Source organism: Dendropsophus ebraccatus, chromosome 11 (assembly GCF_027789765.1).
Source record: "Dendropsophus ebraccatus isolate aDenEbr1 chromosome 11, aDenEbr1.pat, whole genome shotgun sequence".
In the NCBI taxonomy this organism is placed as follows: domain Eukaryota; kingdom Metazoa; phylum Chordata; class Amphibia; order Anura; family Hylidae; genus Dendropsophus; species Dendropsophus ebraccatus.
Window position 1 is genome coordinate 51608559 of NC_091464.1, and position 19480 is coordinate 51628038.

General features: G+C 42.4%; 1 protein-coding gene across 8 annotated transcripts in view; it reads right to left on the reverse strand.

Annotated features, from left to right (window-relative positions):
• The window catches only part of TSPOAP1 (TSPO associated protein 1), a 127114-nt gene that overhangs the window by 35928 nt on the left and 71706 nt on the right, over positions 1–19480 (reverse strand). For 6 of the 8 annotated variants that reach the window (XM_069945693.1, XM_069945692.1, XM_069945695.1 and 3 more), the window contains exons 6-7: positions 14047–14292; positions 4526–4609 (exon numbers count right to left, since the gene is read on the reverse strand). The exons of 1 other annotated variant lie outside the window; for it this stretch is intronic. In XM_069945693.1, coding sequence (XP_069801794.1) covers positions 4526–4609; positions 14047–14292 — 330 coding nt within the window. The remainder of the gene's footprint in view (positions 1–4525; positions 4610–14046; positions 14293–19480) is intronic. One more of the 8 variants, XM_069945698.1, reaches the window with a different exon arrangement.

Sequence of the window (19480 nt, forward strand, 5' to 3'; positions counted from 1 at the left end):
GGATCAGTTACTAGGGCGACAGTGATAATATTACAGACATCTGAGAAATCTTAATAAAATATTGGCTGCTGCACAAAGACAAAAAAAAAAAAAAAAATCGAAAATCTGTCACGCATATGCTAAAAAAAGAACACCAGCCATGTGAATATTAAAGTGTTTTGTGATCAGACGTCACAGGATGATCAAGTACAATCTTTCTGAGAATTACAATAAGTCAGTCAGGATTGAATAAGGTGTGAATATCACGCCTGGAGTGTGCAAGGCCCCATTACTAGAGTTAGAATCAATGTTCTGTTCTGAAATCCAAGGTTGAAAAAGTTTATTAGGCCCAAGTAATATAAGGATATAGCCATATGCATTGATTACTGTAATAAAGGTGAAATTGAAGTAATATCATAAGATCTGGGTGTTTGTGGTATTCATAGTACGAGAGGAACAGGAACCACAGTCCGGTAACCTGCCAACATGATAAGTAGACAGTGGGTTATTTTCCATTTTCTGCTGCCATTATCTATTCTATATGGTCTAACTCCTCATTTGGATGCCAAATGTCCAAAGTCGTCAATAAATCAACTTTCTACCGTGTTTCTTCAAAAATAGTTACCCAGCTACTGTATGTCGCACTCCTATACTGTAAGTTCCCCTGTAGTTAGGCCTCCATGCTGTATACATTCCCCCTCTGCAGTAAGGCCCCTCCAGACTGTAAACCTTCCCCCCTCTCTACTGTTTCTCCAAAAATAAGACAAGGTCTTACATTTATACTGTAAGTTCCCCTGTAGTTAGGCTCCAATACTGCATACCCCCCTCCCACCTCTGCAGTAAGGCCCCCTATACTGTATACATCCCACCATAGTTCTTCCCCCATACTGTAACACCCCCCCTTTGCAGGTAGTCCCCATACTGTATACCTCCCTTCCCCCTCTGTAGTTGTCCCACGTACCCTTTGTCCCCCCATAGTCAATGTCTCCTACTGTGTATCTTCTTAATACTCCTGCCTCCATGCTTAGCCAACTAGTGGCAGGGAACTGGTCAGCTGACTGTAACTAGGACTTATTTTTGGAGTAGGGCTTATATTTCAAGCCTACAAAATGAAGCTGTTTCTTATTTTTGGGGTAGGGCTTATTTTCTGAAAAACACAGTAGTTGTTCCCCCATACTGTATACATCCCCCTCTGCAGTAAGGCCCCCATCCTGTATACCTACCTCCCCCTTCTGTAGTTGGCCCATGTACCTTCCATCCCCTCATATCTATTGTACATTATTGTGCATCTTCTTATCCCTCCTGCCTCTTCTGCAGCTTGTCTTAAGCAGGTGTGGGCGGAGCATAATAACTCTGGCACTGATTGGCTGATGCGCAGCCACCCAGTGTCAGGAATATGGTCAGCTGACATTAACTAGGGCTAATATTTCACGTCTTCCCCATGGGGTAGGTTCATACACAGCTTTTAATTAAATTTTTTGAGCAAAAGCCAGAAGTGGATTCAAAGGGGATGGAAAACACATTCTGTCACATTGTGATCAAAACTCATTGGTAAATGGTAGACATTCACTTCTTATTATGTATATAATAATTATAGTATTTACTGATGGGAAGATTCATGTAACACAGAGAGGAGGCTACATTCTTGAGGTGCAGGATACATACTGTATATAGCACTAACAGTTAGTATGGAATAAGCCAATCACATTTTTCAATAAAAAGTACAACAGAGAGGAATCTTACATTTAGTGCAGGGGTGGGGAACCTTTTCCCTGTTGATGGCTATTTGGGCATTATTAAAATCATTCAAGGGCCACATACTGTGTGCAGAAGTTAGTAACGTGGGTTGGCAGCACCCGGGGCAAGTATTGTTCCCCTAATGCCCCTATTATTGTAGTTAACCCTCTGTGATGCCTCTAGTACCTGATGTGAATCCTTAGTGATGCCCGGTAGCCAGAGATAACCCCCAGTGATGCCCCTGGTAGCTGTAGTTAACCCTTATTGATGCCCCTGGTAGCTGATGTTAACCCCCAGTGAGGCCCCTGGTAGCTGATGTTAACCCCCAGTGATGCCCCTGGTAGCTGATGTTAACCCCCAGTGATGCCCCTGGTAGCTGATGTTAACCCCAGTGATGCCCCTTGGTAGCTGATGTTAACCCCCAGTGATGTCCCTGGTAGTCTAGTTAAGCCCCCCAGTGATGCCCCTGGTAGTCTAGTTAACCCCCAGTGTCTGTACCAAATAAAAAAATAAACATCCCACTCACCTTTCCTCCGCTCCCACGCTGCCCAGGTGATCTTCTCTCTCTTCTCTAGTCTGTGCCGGTCTTCTCCTGCAGGCGGCGTGCGTCCCGGAGGAGAAAAAGGCGTCGGTAGCATTCACAGACACAGGAGAATGCTCTGCGTGTCGGCACTTTCCCCACCAGAGAGGTGCACATCGCAGGAAAGCCGCAGGCCGCATTGGGATGTCTCAGGGGCCAGACGTGGCCCCAGAGGCTCCTCACACCTAATTTAGTGTGAGACTTTAGAAAGCATGGCTACCAGTCAACCTGAGTGATATTTTTAAGTATAATATTATGTAATCCGATATTGGTTTAAACTATAAAAAAACTGCTAGGACCGCATTTTCAATATTACACAACATACAATCCTTTCAATCTCTAGTGACATCATAAATCTGCAGGCACCATGTGATAAATCTTAAAGGAACAGATGTCAACATGAAACACTGAAGCTGAATACAATATCAATCATATGCTGCATAGGCGAGCACTGTCTTATAAATCTAATTATATATTTACTTACATGGTAAACATTTGGTGCTGCTTTTGCTTGCGTGTTTTTCCAGTTCAAAAACAAACTGCTCAAAACTGCGATTTATAAACAAAACCTTAATCCAATGGTTTTAAAAGAAACTTTTGACACGCCACATGGATTGGACAGGGTCTAAGTGTTCTGCACAGTTTTGGAGAGACCATGTAACGTTTTTTTAGTGGCAGATAAAGGTGGTTGTAATGTAATGTGAATGAATATGGAATAAAAGAAATACAAAATATTATGTAAAATATGAGGAGATCTTATGCAGACAGATTAGGCCCAAAATACCAAAATCAAAACCAACTTAGACTGCTATGAGCCAACATCTTACTGCTAAAAGGGGTTGTACAGAAAACAAAACACACACCAGTATTATAAAGTAAGTTGTGTATAAATAGTGGCAGTCAATTTTCACTTTGAGCTGCTATTTCTTTTTCTGTATACTTAAAGCACCAGCTTATAAAAGAGACAACATTATAATAAAAGAAATGAGGAGATCCTGTAGTAGAAAAGTATGTTTATAAATGTTATAATTAAAAGCAAAAAAAAAAAAAACTGAAACAAAACCTAATCAAGAGCTATAGGAATACTGAAACAAGCCTGGGATTTTACTGCAGTCATCCTACCTATAAGAACATAACTTAGTTGTACCACATCCGCCTATATTCTCACAGCTATTAAAGACCAAAGTTCCCCATGTATCTATACGCATGTACAGTATATACACTTCTTAAACTCATTTAGGGTGCGTTCACACATACAAGATCCGCAGCAGATTCGATGGCCCAGATTTGATACCTATGTTTGTACGTTTACGTTTGAACGCACCCTTTTTGTTTTTGTTTCAGTATTTGTGTTGTATGCAAAAGCGTAGTCAACTACTACTAAACAATAAATAAATAAAATACAAAATAAAAATATGATATGTTGCAAAAGGAAACAAATTCTACTGAATAGCATATAGTGGTGTCCATTTATCTTAGACATTTTATACTCTCATAAAGGATAAAAATGCATAAGTTAAATGTAAGCACAAATGCAGTGTGAACCTAGTCAAATACTTTCTTAATTCCTTCGGCTCTCTTTGCATCACCTTTTGGAGCCATGCCCAATCTATGCATTGGGATAGAGTATTGTAATGTATACTGTGACATAACCATGGTGTGTTCATCTCTTTTAACAAACTAAACATTGACTACTAGAGTCTACTGATGTCTAAGCAGACATAGCTTGGCCGCTTCCTCTTTACATTAGACATGGATACAGTGTAAAAAATAAAGTAAACTTTCAGAACTATGTGGGAAACTTATAAAACTGGCTTATGGGCACACCGGTCTAATAAATTATACTGCCCCCCTGGGCTGAGTCGGAGCGCAAAAAACTACACTTGGTCTGACACAGGTGTAGATTTTCACTATGACTAATGCCATTATGATAAATTAGGCGCAGGGGGAGGCCATGCCTCCTCCTTGATTTGCCACGCCCCGTGACCACCCTTCAGGCAAATGATTTTTTTAAGATTTTATAATTATTTATATATATATATATATATATATATATATATTTATTTATTTTTTTTTTAGAAAATAAGGTTACTAAAATATCATAGTTTATAACTGCTGTATCACTTTACAAATCTGGGGAAAAGCCATCTATTTAAAATAAACTTTGGATATGGCCCCAGTAAGATGTACAGACTATGACTAGATTATCAAGCAAAAGGATTTCCTTACCAATTCTTCACATCTCTTCTGCTTCTTTGTTACCTCTTGCTCTAAAAGTTCACATTCTTTCCGTTTTCTACTTAATTCAACTTCCTTAAAAAGAAAAAAAATAAAGACATTTAAGTACAACATTCAGAACTACAGGCTATATAAAGTAAATATACACTATGAGGCTATGTTCACACAACATAAGTTCCGTAGTAATCATGGGCGTTGTTGCAACGACCGTGATTAGTACGGAACTTACACTGTGCTGAAGGATGAGGGAATCCCGGCCGGAGTGTATACACTTCGGCCGGGATGCCAAGCGGCGCAGCAAGAAACTGACATGTCAGTTTTCTGCGGCCGATATTCATTGAATAGCGGCCGCAGAAAACCCTGTCAGTTCACACAATGGAGCGTGGGGCTCCAGCAGCACACTCCATTGTGTGCAGCAGGGAATTCAGATGTGGGCACGCACGGATGCGTCCGCATCCAAATTCAGTGGCGGTAAAGGTAATCTGGCTGTACCGACTGCAGTAGCGGCCAGGATAATCTTATCTGACATCGGCCGTTCTGTAAACCAGCTGGACCACGGTTTGGCCGGTCTCTTAAAACGTGTGAACATAGCCTGAGGGTGGGTTCAAACGTACAGGATCTGCAGCAGATTTGATTTGCTTTGAATCTGCAACTTCAAGTCTGCACCTTCAAATCTTCAGGAGTTCCAGCTGGACGTCCCGCTTAGCCAAACAGTGCGCTGCCCTGCCGCAGCCACTGATTGGCTGAGCGGGACATGAAGACGCCGAGAGCTCCCAAAGCATGTCGAAGCATGGAGCAGGTACAGTATGCTCTGGCCAGCGGGAGGTTAAAGGCGGCATTTACATACTCGCAGCGGGATGTCAGTCCCGCTGTATGTTTTCTCATTTAAAATGAATGACAAGGGATCCACAGCGGATCTTGCAGAGTAAAATCCGCTGCGGATCCTTTTGTGTGAAGCTACCCTAAATTGTCTACTGTACTAGGGATGAGCTGCCATAGTGAAGTGACTCCAACTGTCAGGCACTAAATGCCCAGCAAGCAGACCGCAAGGCATTACCAAAGTGTTGTGCTGCCAGCACAGAGCCATTCCAGTTCACAGATGAGGAAAAAGCAGCATGGCAACAAGGGATAAAACTTATGTCCAACAGTCCATAATAGTCATGCCAAATCTATTAGTGTCTGACAACATTATTCATTAGTAACTTCTGGGTATCCAAATCACAATACAGTACTGTATAGTATTTCTGCTACAGAAGACGCCTGGAAATCGCGTGCATTTATAGCATTCTGGTGGTACATTGCATGATAAATGTGTTGGCTTAAAATACTCAAAATAGCGAGGTTTAGGGTATGGCCATATGTGGCATATGGATGGCTGTGGATTTCCCACACAATTTTTGTGTGGATAATCTGCAGCGTTTGCAGAGGCAGCAAGATGGATGAGGTTTAAAAAATGTCTTCCACACCCAGTGGGAACAATCCATGTGGAATATTATGAAGGATGATCTGCAGTCCAAACTTTAAGGCTATGTTCACACTACGTAAAAGTACGGCTGTTGTTGCAATCGGCAACAACGGCCATACTTTTTGCGGAGCAGAACATAACCTTATCTGATATGGGATCCCAGCTAGAGCATATACACATCGTATACGCTCCGGCCGGGATGCCATACGGGGCCGCAAATAACTGACATGTCAGTTTTCTGCGGCCAGAATTCAGTGAATTCCGGCCACAGAAAGCCCTGTCAGTTCACACAGTGAAGCGAGCGGCACCGGCCGCTTGCTTTACTGTGTGCTATGGAAAGCTCTGATGCAGGCGAGCGCTGATGCGCCGGCATCAGAGTTCTGGGGCCGGACGGATCATCCGGCCGGTACTTAAGTACCGGCCGCGAAGAATCGGGCACAGACCGGCCGTTCCGTGACCCGGCCGGGGTCATGGAACGGCCGGTCTGATACGTTGTATGAACATAGCCTAAAACTACATTAAGTCCCATACTTTAGACATCCAAGCCATTACTTTGATATCTGCAGCTTCATATCTGCGACATCAAACCTGCTGCACATCCTTTACATGTGAATGCACTCTTAAAAGGAATCTGTCAGCTCCCTATCTTGCTATGAGGTGCAGGAGTCAGAGAAAAGCTGCTAAGGAGACAAAATAATACCGGTGTGCGTTCTGATCATAGTTTACAAAGTTATAAAACTACTGCTAATATAAAGGTGAGCATCTTGCACTTGCCCTCTGCTTGCTGCCTTCTTATAAATAATGCCTGCTGGGTTGGGGGGGGGCCTTGGGTATTGGTCCTGTGACATTGGGGTTGCAGGGCCAGTCTATGGCCCCCCTTCCCCTGCTTGTGCACGCTTTGCGGGGTTGGTGGTCGCTGACTGACACAGTGTGGAGTTAGTGTAGAGACTCATGTGAACCAGGAGACCTGCATGCGGTACATGGGTCAATATGGATCAAATTATATACCACCATCCTGGCATTGGTTTTTAAATGTAGCAGAGAGGCATTAGTGTCAGCCATAGGTGTGATGTGCAACAGCTCCTTTCTCTCCATGTCGTATTTTACTTTTCTCCCTTTCCTGAGCAGTTGGCACACCTCTTTGTAAGACCCATGTTACCGCAATTAGCAGGAAGCACCCATGCATACATGACAAGTACCTCCTATCCTTCTCATTCTACCTGCAGGAGCAATGGTGAGTAGCAAGATCATATTCACACTTGTGTTACTTGGTGGAAGCTTTCTCTGTCGGTGGTGCCTGCTGGGTTTTGGGGGGCCCCTTGGTTTTGGTCCTGTGACATTGGGGTTGCAGGGCCATTCTATGGCCCTCCTTACTGGCGTTGGCTTTTAAATGTAACCGAGAGGCAATAGTGTCAGCCATAGGTGTGATGTGCAACAGCTCCTTTCTCTCCATGTCGTATCTTAAATATATATTTATAATTATAAATAATCATAACTATCCTCTGAGTGACATTACTCTCTGCCGCCGCTCACTGCAGCGCTATTATGGCTATTCAGAAGGGTGTGTGTGGAAAGCTACAGGACCGCCCCCACCAAACTGCCTTATATATATATATTCAGGAAAAGTAACATTTATTAATGGGGCAGCAGACCTTTCAATTAAAGAAAAGGTCGCACCCCCATTCCCCGCCCTATTAGATCTGTCTAACCTGCTGCTAGATTCCGTTTAATGATCTTGCAAGAAAGATATATTTTTTGAAGTTTTAATAAAGCTTGAAGAATTTGTTCCTGTTACTAATGCTGTAAAGCAGCCAGTGCTTTCTTTTATTTCCATGCAACAAACAAATTTTAGTGAACTATATGCATAATTTCCATGCAACAAACAAATTTTGGTGAACTATATGCATAAACTGCACCTGTCATTTCGGGTTTCGATGCTTAAACTAAGGGCTTGGTTGTATAGGGCTTCTAATTTTGCAAACCTTGCTTTTATAAATTGAGCCCTCCAGTGCAGAGATAGCTTTCTTTCCATTTTGATGTAAAAGCCCAGGTGTGTAAATTCCACAGTTTGCCTGCAGTTTGTGCTTACTTCTATTGGTGTCCAGCTGCTTGACTGACATCCACTGGGCTTTACTTGACCTCCAAACTGCCCAAGTCTCAATCCAACTGAGCATCTGTGTTGGATGTGCTGGAAACAGATATAATCCATGTTGACCCCATCTTGCATTTAATTAAAGAAAATTCTGCTATTATGTTGATGCCATATACAAGTGATTCTTTCACAGGTCTTGTAGGTCCAGGCCTTGATGGGCCAGAGCTGTGTTGGACTCCAAGAGGAGTCATACAAAATACTAGGCATGCAATTAGCATTAGGGCCCAGTCACACATCCGTAGTGCTTACGGTGACTATGGACAGCATGATACAGATGTGTATCTGTAGCAATCCACATTTGCATGGACCCACTGATCTTAATGGGTTATCTACACTGCAAACACAGTCCCATACAATGACAAGTCATTTTTTTTGAGACACAGATCATGGCACTTTTACGGATTTGTAGCAACTATGCATGTGTAAAAGTGTCTATTCAAATCAATGGGTACTATAATGTCTGCAACTATGCATTCATAATTGCAGTCAGTATAATACTGATGTGTAAAAGGGGCCACATGGTGGATGGGTGTTATGCGTAATGTGTATCTGTAGTATAGGTTTATATATTTGTGTCCTATATGGGTATGAGGCTTGTATGCATGTTACATTTTATTGGCGGAATTTTGTTATGTTCTAGTGGTGTGTTCACCCACACTGAATCTTTGCCTAGATACAGCACTGACTTCTGTAAAGAGGCCATACATCTTCTATAAGTTGTTCAGCCAACAGCATCTCATGCATTCTGAAAAATGAGCAAAAGAAAACAGAGCCACTGCCGGACTCCTCCTCTGGCGGGTTATCTGCCCATGAACAAAACAATTGGGCAACTATGTAAAGTATGAAATATCACAATGCTGGGGATGTGGGTTGTAGGTCTGCAAAAAAACTTGCCGTAGTCTAAAAACCTTGAAGGCTGAAAAGGCATAATGTGCTTATCAATTCTGTGATATACTAACTAAATCCAGAACACCATTTTAGATACTACTAGAAACTTCTAGAACTGGTTCAAAAAGTCATTCAGCTATGCTACCTGTAAGATGCTGAGCTGCACACGTTATCATTGAGGTCCATCTATCCCAAATACATTTGGAGAAATAGGGGCCGTTACATTGCTTCCGTGACTATTGTTAACTGGCCCCCACAAACAGCTATTAGAAAAGATCTATTATGTTTTTTGCTTGTATGTAAAAGGATTGTGAAGCCAAAGCATGACTAGGCCCGTGTTGGTCAGCACGTCCTGTAACCCAAGGCCAGACAGTATTTTTAATTAGAATTTTTTATCATGCTGCTAAATAATTATGTATCGCCACGGACTTATCATTTACAAACTTTTCATTAATCTGGAGCATCGTTGTTATCCGTCATTTTACTGCAAAGGTTGCTGCCTAGAAGGTGTCAGAAAATACCAGCGTGCTTTTACCTCTCTTGCTTAATTAAATTTGCAATTATTTTTAATTTTGATTATTATTGCCTTTGACAGTAAAAACGGTTATCGTCTGAATCAGAGGGGTGATAAATGGTGGTAGGAAGAGGGTGAAAAATACACATTTATTTAAGGCCTAATGTTACATCATTAGGAAGTTCACTGCTTCCATCAAAACCTCTCCTGAAGAAAAGCTAAAATAAGCTGAAATATTCCTACCTGAAAGTCTGGTGCGTTCTTGTTTGATGCCGGCAATCCAGCAAGTAGTAGAGTTATGCCCTACCTGCTACAGCAGCCCAATCCTCACTGCTACCACAGCAACCAAAGGGATTAAGTGGATCAGACCACTGTATAGGCAGGGGAGAAGGGCATACGAGAGATGGTACAGGGGCAGGTACATAAGAGAGCTCCCTAAATCTAACAGTACAACACTTCTGCACTAGCACACACTCAAGCCTCTTATGTGACACTGACATCCATAGCCTTATTTAATTTATTTCCTGATAACATCTGTTGTGCTTTCATCTGTAGTGGAACCAGCTTAAATCCCTAAAGGCTGTCCTTAGCAGGTGTCATGACTGACAGCACGTAAAATCCTCTTCTGTACTACACAGCATCTACAGAGCTGTGCAGACTTCCCTTAGACCAGGCACTATAAATACACTAGCCGTTCTTTTCTATAGTAAGCATGGGATTTGTAACATGCAAAAAGGTGCAACAAAATACCAGGAAGAGCACTAATTTCTCATATATTTTATAGGATCTACCTGTTCCAGTGTCTTCCTTTAATCTATCTGCACAACTGACCTGCTTTGAGAAAAAAAAAAATAAAAAAAAAAATAAAGGAAAGGCTCTCCTGCACCAGATAGATCCAGAGTTTCATCAGGAATTTTATCAAGGGACCATATGTAACTCACAATGCACACATTACATGAAGTCCATTTACTGTTCAGAAAAGTGGAATCAAGCACCACCAGGTGACAAGAGGCAAAATACTCCAAGATGCCCCAAAATGTATTTACTATCCTCAAGTCCCAGACACTTGGAACTGACCTGCAATACCACCCACAAACTGAGGACAAAAATGGCGCTGTTTTTTTGTGTGGAAGTAAACATTTATATTAATGGCCTAGTCATAACATAGGTCATTAATATCAGACAGTTGGGGGCCAAACTCCTGCAATCCCCATCAATCAGCCGATTAGGGGGGGGGGGGGGCATGGCATTAATAAGGGTGTCTAGCAAGTAATGCAGAATCAGAGATACAGTTCTTTGAACCATTTGATCGCAATTAGTGCTGAGAGTCAGACACCCCACAAGTCCAGAGAAACCACTTAAAGGGGTTGTGAGCAGTGTTATGCTCAGCTAATCACGGCTGAGCAGCTGATGAGACGCGGGAGGGGGGGCGGCATGAGGGAGGGCTGGAGCAGTCAGGTTCGGCCTCCTGAAGATGACGTGATCGGCCCATGATGGCATCCGGGGTGGACAGTGATTCCGTAAGTATAACGCTTTATCACACCTCCGGGTCCATGGCTAGGGGGAAACATGGGGAAGGGGGCCATTCACTTAATTAACACACATTACAATGTTGTATAACTTTGTAATGTGTGTTATTTAGTGAAAAAATGTCTTACACCGCACTACCCCTTTAACATCTGGGTATCTTTGCATCATATTGTTCATTGCTCATGTTTTCCCAAATACGCAATGAAACAATTCTCTACTTTTTTTTTTTTTTTTTAACATTGTCCTTTCAATTATCTGCTATGAGAAATAAGATAAAAGCATCAGGTGTATTTTCTACTTTCTCACTGTTAGAGCAAGAAGGGGCAGGGGGTAACATATCAACTCAACCTGTAGTGAGGGGGGAGGGAAACCTTGAAAGGCCGCTGACCTGGGCTGGAGAAAGAGGAGAGCTCACAGTCTGCAGGGTAGAATCATATCAGTTGTGTACAAGTTAATGGGAGAGAAAAGGCTACTTCGGCAGCCTTATTTTTCTTTGGCTGGATCGCATTACATGGCTTCCAGCTTGCTCAGCCAATCAGGATGGGGAGTGTTGGGAAGACAGGGCCAGATACCTAATTAACATACATTACAAAGTTATATAACTTTGTAAGGTGTTAATTAAGCAAAAAAAAAAGTCAGAAAGTCAAAAAATCTGAGTGCCCGTTTAACTAAGTGCCACTGAGGAATATCAGACTGTAAAGTGTGTCTCCCAGAATTCTGGTTTTATTAATGTCTTGTTAAGTCAGAGATGCCTGCCTAAATAAAAAAAAAAGAAAAAAAAGAAAAAGAAAAGAAAATATGGGGTTTTAATATTTTATCATTTTAATATTAAAAATAAATTAATAATGATTCACAAAATAAGCCATTTGTGCAGCCTGAGAAATAAAACACAAAAGGCAGGTTATTTATTCCCCGGCACGGCCTTCTTGTTTCTGTATCAAGCAGCTTGCTGTTACAGTCAGATAAAATCTAATAAAAAGACACAAACACCAGCGACCAAACTGAATGCTTTAAGCTAACATTGCCAATTCAATAAAACGCACTGTTTTAGATATACCATTGTGGATCTTGCACGGTTTTGGTTAGGCTGGTGTTATAACCAACTGCACAACAACTTGGCATTGTATGCTTAGGGCCCAAATAATCACATAAAACACAAATTGTACTACTAATTGTAATACTATTAGTAAAGAGAGGAGATATGGACTAAAATTTATTTTCTTTCCAGACAATTCTCGTTAATCACCTTAATTTTTTATTTTTTTTTAGAAAACAAGTAAAAACAGACTATAGATGAGCACAACTCGGGCATGCTGGTCGTTCAGCATTTGAATACCAGTGGCTAAAGTTGGATGCAGCCCTAGGGAGACCTGCAATTGCAGTATTTATCATGGTTAATTATAAAAACAGGCGCAAACCATGCAGAAATTTCTGCACAAACTCTGCGTCAGGCGCAGGTCCCGCTGGCTTTACAAAAAATGGATAGAAAAATGCATGCATTTGTGTGCATCTGTTTTGTTCCGCTTTTCCATTGACTTCCATTATAGAAGAAACAGATTAAAATGAATCCATATTTTTTTTAACATACACAAAAACATGGTGAACCACATTTTGTGAGCGCTTAAAAAGATTCTTTTTGAACTTTCTTTTATAATGGTAGTCAATGGAAAAACGAATTGAATGGATCAGTCCAACAAACAGACTTGACTCAGCACCACTTTTCCTGAACTAGCTGTACACTTCTACTTAAGACATGAGACACACAACAAACACACTAGCGTTGTGCTCTGTTATATGAAGTAGATTCATCCAATAATGTCCAATGAGACAAAGAAACAGTTACTTACCAATATGCGAGTAAACTTCTTTATTTCGTCTCCATACCCATGCTTAAATCCGCTGTGAGAATTAAAATGGATGCACACAAATGCATCCGTTTTTCCATCCACTTTTTTGTAAAAATGGATGGAAAGAAAAAAGGATAAGAGAAGAAACGTAGTGTGAACCCAGCCTAAGAGGTGTGCAGCTCTCAGTAAATCTGGTGGTGTTATTTTTTTTGTTGTACTTTGCTGTATTTAACAGCATTTAGACATACACTTTAGCTTTATTGGAAAACCCCATATAAGTAGACACAAAATACTGTCCCAGATACTATTTACTAGAATGGGGATGTTTTGCTGGGATGCTCTGTGAGCTGTTCAGATGTCATTCTACAGGGAGGGGGAAGGCTGACCTCTGAGCTTCAGCTATTGTCAAGATCTGTTTAGGATTATTTTATAATATTGATAGAAAAATAGAAAATTAAAAAAACTTCTTACAAATATGTTTAACACAAAAACCATTTAAACAATAGATCATTTTCTGATGACTCATTCCGTTTAAAGGAGCATTTTAGTATTGAGATTATATGTGATTAAATGTATAATTGCAAAAAATATAATATTGTAACATATGCTTATGGGCAAGCATCTTATGCTTTGGCTGCATTTACCTTGTGCAGTAAAGTAGCGGTCCTTAGTATATGGTCCGTGCATGGACTGTATTATACTAAACCTGCAAACAGGCCTTACACTGCGTGTACATGTTACCAATAGAATAGTTCTGTTTCATAAAAGATTACATTTACTGACGCCTACCCATCCAAACTGAGGAAAAAGCTCAGTGCTCTGCAATGTTTGGAAGCCCCATAACGAATGAATGAAGCACTGGCCACATTATGCCCACTGCTATCTTGTGGATAACATATAAGTGTTGGTAATACAAATTCCCCTTTTAATAAGTTGTATGGGGGACTGTTGATCGGAAGGTTCCAAATAAAGGGGCTGCAGCATTGATAGGTCCATTTCATTACATGAAAATCATCAGTGACCCTTAATGGGTGCCTTCCCCCCTTTATTAATTCAGACTGTTTAATGATGAGATTTCTCTAACAGACATTCAGTGCCCTATGTACTATGGCTCACCTGAACAGAGTCCATCGATGTTGCCATTATAGAATTGTCAGGATCCCTCGTGGGTTGCTCTGAAGAAATCAGCCTTAAACACATAGCTTCTGTAGGCTTTGGAGAACTATGGGCCTCAGACCTTGACAAATTAAGGGATTCTTTCAAGCACTTCATTGCAATTTGCCTTTGTAACCGTAGAACTTCCTTCTGAGACTCATGTAACAAACGGTTAAAGTCACTCAGCTTCAAGTAATTTGGCAAATCCTAACAACATATAAGAAAAATTATTAACAGTAAGAGCAACTATGTGGTTCCTGACCTAATGTGCAATTGTTTGTTGACAAATTTCAGCAGATGCACAACTGTTTAGGTTGAAATCGTTGTATAGACACCTAATCTACTTTTTGGCTGCGGTAGGTCACCAGTGCAATCAGTTATAGGATAAGAGGACATTTCCTGAGTGCCAAGACTGGACCATGAAATGGATATCAGGGGAGTCAGGCCGGTGAGTTTTAACACATTTACAAAAATAATGAAGAGGAGGACACTAGACTGAACTGATGCAATAATTCATAAAATGAATGAAAATTAGAGCAGTGAGTGAGAGTCACATTTCCTGCTGCGATGAGAGGAATGCCTAGCAACGGGCACTGCTAATCACATAAAGACATAGTCTAAGTTCTTCCTCTATAAACAAATCTAATGAATGCTTCTGTATTCCTCACCCATCTTCAGGAAAAGGCTCATGCACAGATTATACAAGATTACGACAGCAGCAGAGTCAAACCAAAACCCATGAATCTAAAGACTCCCCCATAGATATGAAAAGCACTTTTAAAGCTGGAGGGCGATATATTTAAAACAACTCTGCGCCCACAATCTGACCCCCCCCTCCCCCAAACCACTTGTACCTTCGGATAGCTGCTTTTAATCCAAGATCTGTCCTGGGGTTCGCTCGGCAGGTGATGCAGTTATTGTCCTGAAAAATAACTTTTAAACTTGCAGCTCTGTGTCAAACTGGCGAGGCCTAGAGTGTCTGTGCATTAGGCTGGCTCAACCTCTCTGCCCCTCCTCCCCGCACTCTTCATCAATAGGAATGCTCCAGGCAGATTTTCTACTATTCATCACCTGTGTGAACACGGCACATGGGCTGGATCGTTAAGGCACCTGTGCAGTGTTCAGACAAGTGAGGAATAGGAGAATACCTGGCTGGAGCAATCCTAATGACAAAGAGGTCAGGGAGGAGGGACAGAGAGGTTGTGCCCGCCTAATGCACAGACACTTTAGGCCACGCCAGTTTGACACAGGGCTGCAAGGTTAAAAGTTGTTTGTCAGGCCAATAACTGCATCACCTGCCGAACAGACCCCAGGACAGATCATGGATTAAAAGCCACTATCCGAAAGTACAAGTGGTTGGGGGGGGGGGCAGATTGTGGGTACAGAGTTGCTTTGAGTAGCCATATCAGAAAGTAGTCTACTTCCATATTATTTATATAAGGCAGATATTTTAGGCAACACTGCCTATAATCTGCAGGTAACAGCCATGCGTTTACCGCCATCTTAAATAACCACTAACTGTGCTGCAGCTCACGTCACTGTGGGAACTAGAGTACAAGTGCTGAAAACCAAGACAGTATATATAAAGCCAGCCCCTTTCTCTACATAACATACGGGAGAGCCACTCAAGTGTTTAGTACACTAAACATAGCCTCTGGGGAGTTCTGTGGCAGGTATTATAGTAATCATTAAAAATAAGCGAACCGGGTTCGGGTTCGAGTCGATCCGAACCCGAACGTATTTAATTAGCGGTGGCTGCTGAACTTGGATAAAGCTCTAAGGTTGTCTGGAAAACATGGATACAGCCAATGACTATATCCATGTTTTCCACATAGCCTTAGGGCTTTATCCAAGTTCAGCAGCCACCGCTAATCAAATGCCGAAAGTTCGGGTTCGGATCGACTCGAGCATGCTCGAGATTCGCTCATCTCTAGTAATCATACAGATTTAGTGCAGTTTCATACAGATGGGTTAATGCACAGCTTCATGTCCCGATCCTCTTGACAGTGTGGCGACAGTGGAATCTGTTACAATGGACAGAAGGGCAAGTGTAGAATCCCCCAGTACCTCAAGTAGAGAGGAGTTCTTTTCATTTGCTGATTGCGGAAGTCAGCCCTGGCTGGCAGGGTCTTACCACTACAACAGTTTTCCAGTAAGGGATAGTGAAAGTGTCCGTTCTCCTAAGTGCCGTACTACTATTGCACAAGAGGGCCAAAAAAACCTTCTACGCTCTTCTGAGACTACGGTTTCCTTCGTCAGGGATGTCCGGTAACAACGTCTGTATAATTACTACAATACCCACCACAGCGCTCCCCAAATGGGACGTGCATAATACAGACGGCTATAAATAGTATACTTAACACTTGAGTGGCTATCCTAAATGGTTTGTAGAGAGAGAGGCTGGCTTGGTTTTCACCACTTGTACTCTTGTGTAGTTGTTCTCCTTATATTAAAATTTTATTATTGCCCATGATCTAATGATAGTACCACCCTGCTGGTATATTACTGATACTGTATATAATATATTCCCTGGATGTCCTTCGGCAGCACAGTATGGGTTAAAGTTCATCCCCTACAACGAAGCAGAAGAGACATAATCAGTAGTAATGAATCAATTAAGCTTAGAACCTCCTCTATAAAACCCCCACAGAGACACAGAGACACTGAGTTTTTTTTCTTCTGCACTTGATGAAGAGACATTTACTTTGTTTCTCCTCTATTTTTATTTTTCTCCTTTATCACAAGTTCCCATCGGCAAATACACCCCTGGTTCAATACTGTGCAGTGTTGCTGGTAAATAACTTAGTGGGTATGTGTGTTTCCCATTAGCCTAGCAGTGTTGTAGGCAAGGGAGGCCTTCTGTGAACCTGTGAGCTGGGTTTAGATTACCTTCCCTCGGTCTCGAGTACCTCTTACACCGCGCGAGCCAGAACGGAAGTGTCCCCACAGCCGTACCACCTGACCGGATGTGACGTTGCTCTGACCCGGCCGACCGGATGTGAAGTCGCGCTGAGTCGCCTGTTCGTATGTGGCGTTATGCAGGCCGCGCTGAGAGGACATCGCACAAGCTTTGCCCTTAACGGAGAGAAGAACGGGCATCAGTTGGGGCGAGGAGGCCGCAGCACTCAGACCAGTAAGATGGGGGTGAAACAAGATGGCGCCGAACTCGGAAGTGATGCCGGATGTGACGTCAGACGTCATTCTAGCTGCGGCTATTTAAAACCGGCTGCCCTCCTTCTCTCTGCAAGCACTCTGCCGGGCAGCCGGGGTTTCTGTTGGTTACAGTAAGTATCACTCCAGCCGGCGGCTGTTTGAATCTTAATCTAATGTAGTGACTATAGTCTCCTCTTTATTATTCCATAGATGTCTGAGTCTTCAGCATCAGGAGGAAAGAGGAGACATAAGGCTAAACATAGACTTTGCACTGCCTGCTCTCAGCCATTACCAGATGATCTGGAAGGAGAGCAATGCACTGGTTGTGCTGAACAGTCAGCTGATCCATTTAAAGCACAAGCACAGTCTTTCTTCGCTTGCTTCCAGGGTCACCTGTCTTCAATGATGTCTAATGCTAATGTTCAGCCTCCCAAGAAAAAGAGGAAAGGTAACGCCAGGGAGAACTCTCCGGCTAGATCTTCTACCTCTGCGGGGCAAGGCTCCTCAAGTTCGTCTGATTCTGACTCAGATACTCCAGAAGATATATTCTTATTCCATAAAGAGGACGTGTCAAGCCTACTTAAAGCGGTGAAGCGCACTATGGAATCAGATAAGAGTATTAAAGGTAGAACACCTAAAGATGCATTATACTACTTCCCAGCATCAGAGAAAAAGGTCTTCCCAGATCACCCACTGCTACAAGAATGGCTCCAGAAGGACTGGGAAAAACCAGATAAGCGATTTGATACAGGAGCTCGCTTCAGATCTGTCTACAAATTAGAAGATAAAGCGACTAGCCAGTGGGAGTTCCCACCAAAAGTAGATCTGGCACTGGCAAAATTGGCCAAAATGGCGTTATTCCCGTCTCGTGATTCTACACTACTGGCTGACCCATTTGACAAAAAAGCAGATTCTCTGGCAAAAAAGTCTTATACAGCCTCAGCGGCCATTTCCAAAGTTGCTCTTTCATCAGTTCCTGTAGCCAGATCCCTGAGGGTTTGGCTGAGCCAACTAACCAGAGATTTACAGGATGGTACTCCAAGAGAAGAAATCTTTAAAAAGTTGCCGATGATGAAAGCAGCTGCAGACTTTTTATGTGATGCCCCTTTGGATACTTTGCGATCGGCCTCCAAGACCCTAGCCCTCACGAACTCTATTAGAAGATCACTATGGATCAAACATTGGTCCGATGGAGACTTGTCCTCTAAACAGAACTTTTGCAGTCTTCCCTTTCAACCTGATAGTTTGTTTGGGTCGCAGCTTCAGGAAATTTTGAAGGAGCTCAATGAAGATAAAGGCTCAGTCTTCCCAGGCAAGAAAGAACCAGCAAAGTCCTTTCGACACAAACACCGGTCTTCACCAAAATTCAAAAAGAACTATAAATTCAGCAGATTTCGAAGCTACAAGCCTAGCCAAAAACAAAACTACAGCTCCTCCAGAAACAAGTCCAACACCAAAAAAATCAGAAGCATGACGCCAGGCCTCTCTCAGGTGTTGGAGCAAGATTACAAAGATTTTTTCCTGCATGGTTAAGTTCGGTGAACGACGCATGGGTTCTTTCAACAATTCAACACGGTTACGCCATAGAGCTAGACACCCTCCCAGAAGACAAGTTTTTCCTCAATACAATAGACGATCCTCACCTACTTCACCTGGTGAACGAGTTCATTCAAAAAGGGGCATTGGAATGGGTCACTCACCTTCACCCCCCCGGCGGAGTATACTCAAGAATATTTTCAGTACCGAAGCCAAACAGCAAGAGGAAGTTGGTTATCGACCTGACGTATCTGAACAGACACCTAGTAAACAAGAAATTCAAGATGGAAAACATCAAGTCTGTAATCCCTATCTTGTCCCAGTTCGATTATATGGCGACTCTAGACTTAACAGATGCCTATCTCCACGTCCCCATTCTTCCTGCCCACACAAAATACCTGAGGTTGGCTTTACAAGTCGGATGCAAGACCTGGAGACTTCAGTTCACTTGTCTACCTTTCGGCCTCAGTTCTGCTCCAAGGGTTTTAACGAAGATAGCCATCGTCCTCACAGCTGTTCTGCGCATGCAGGGCATATATTTAACACCATACCTCGACGACTGGCTCCTGAAAGCCTCCTCCAGGGAAGAGCTGTTACTGCACCTCCAGATCACAACCGATCTCCTGCAATCTCACGGTTTTCTAATAAATTTCCAGAAATCTCACCTGCTTCCGTCTCAGACTATTCAGTTCCTGGGCTTCGTGAT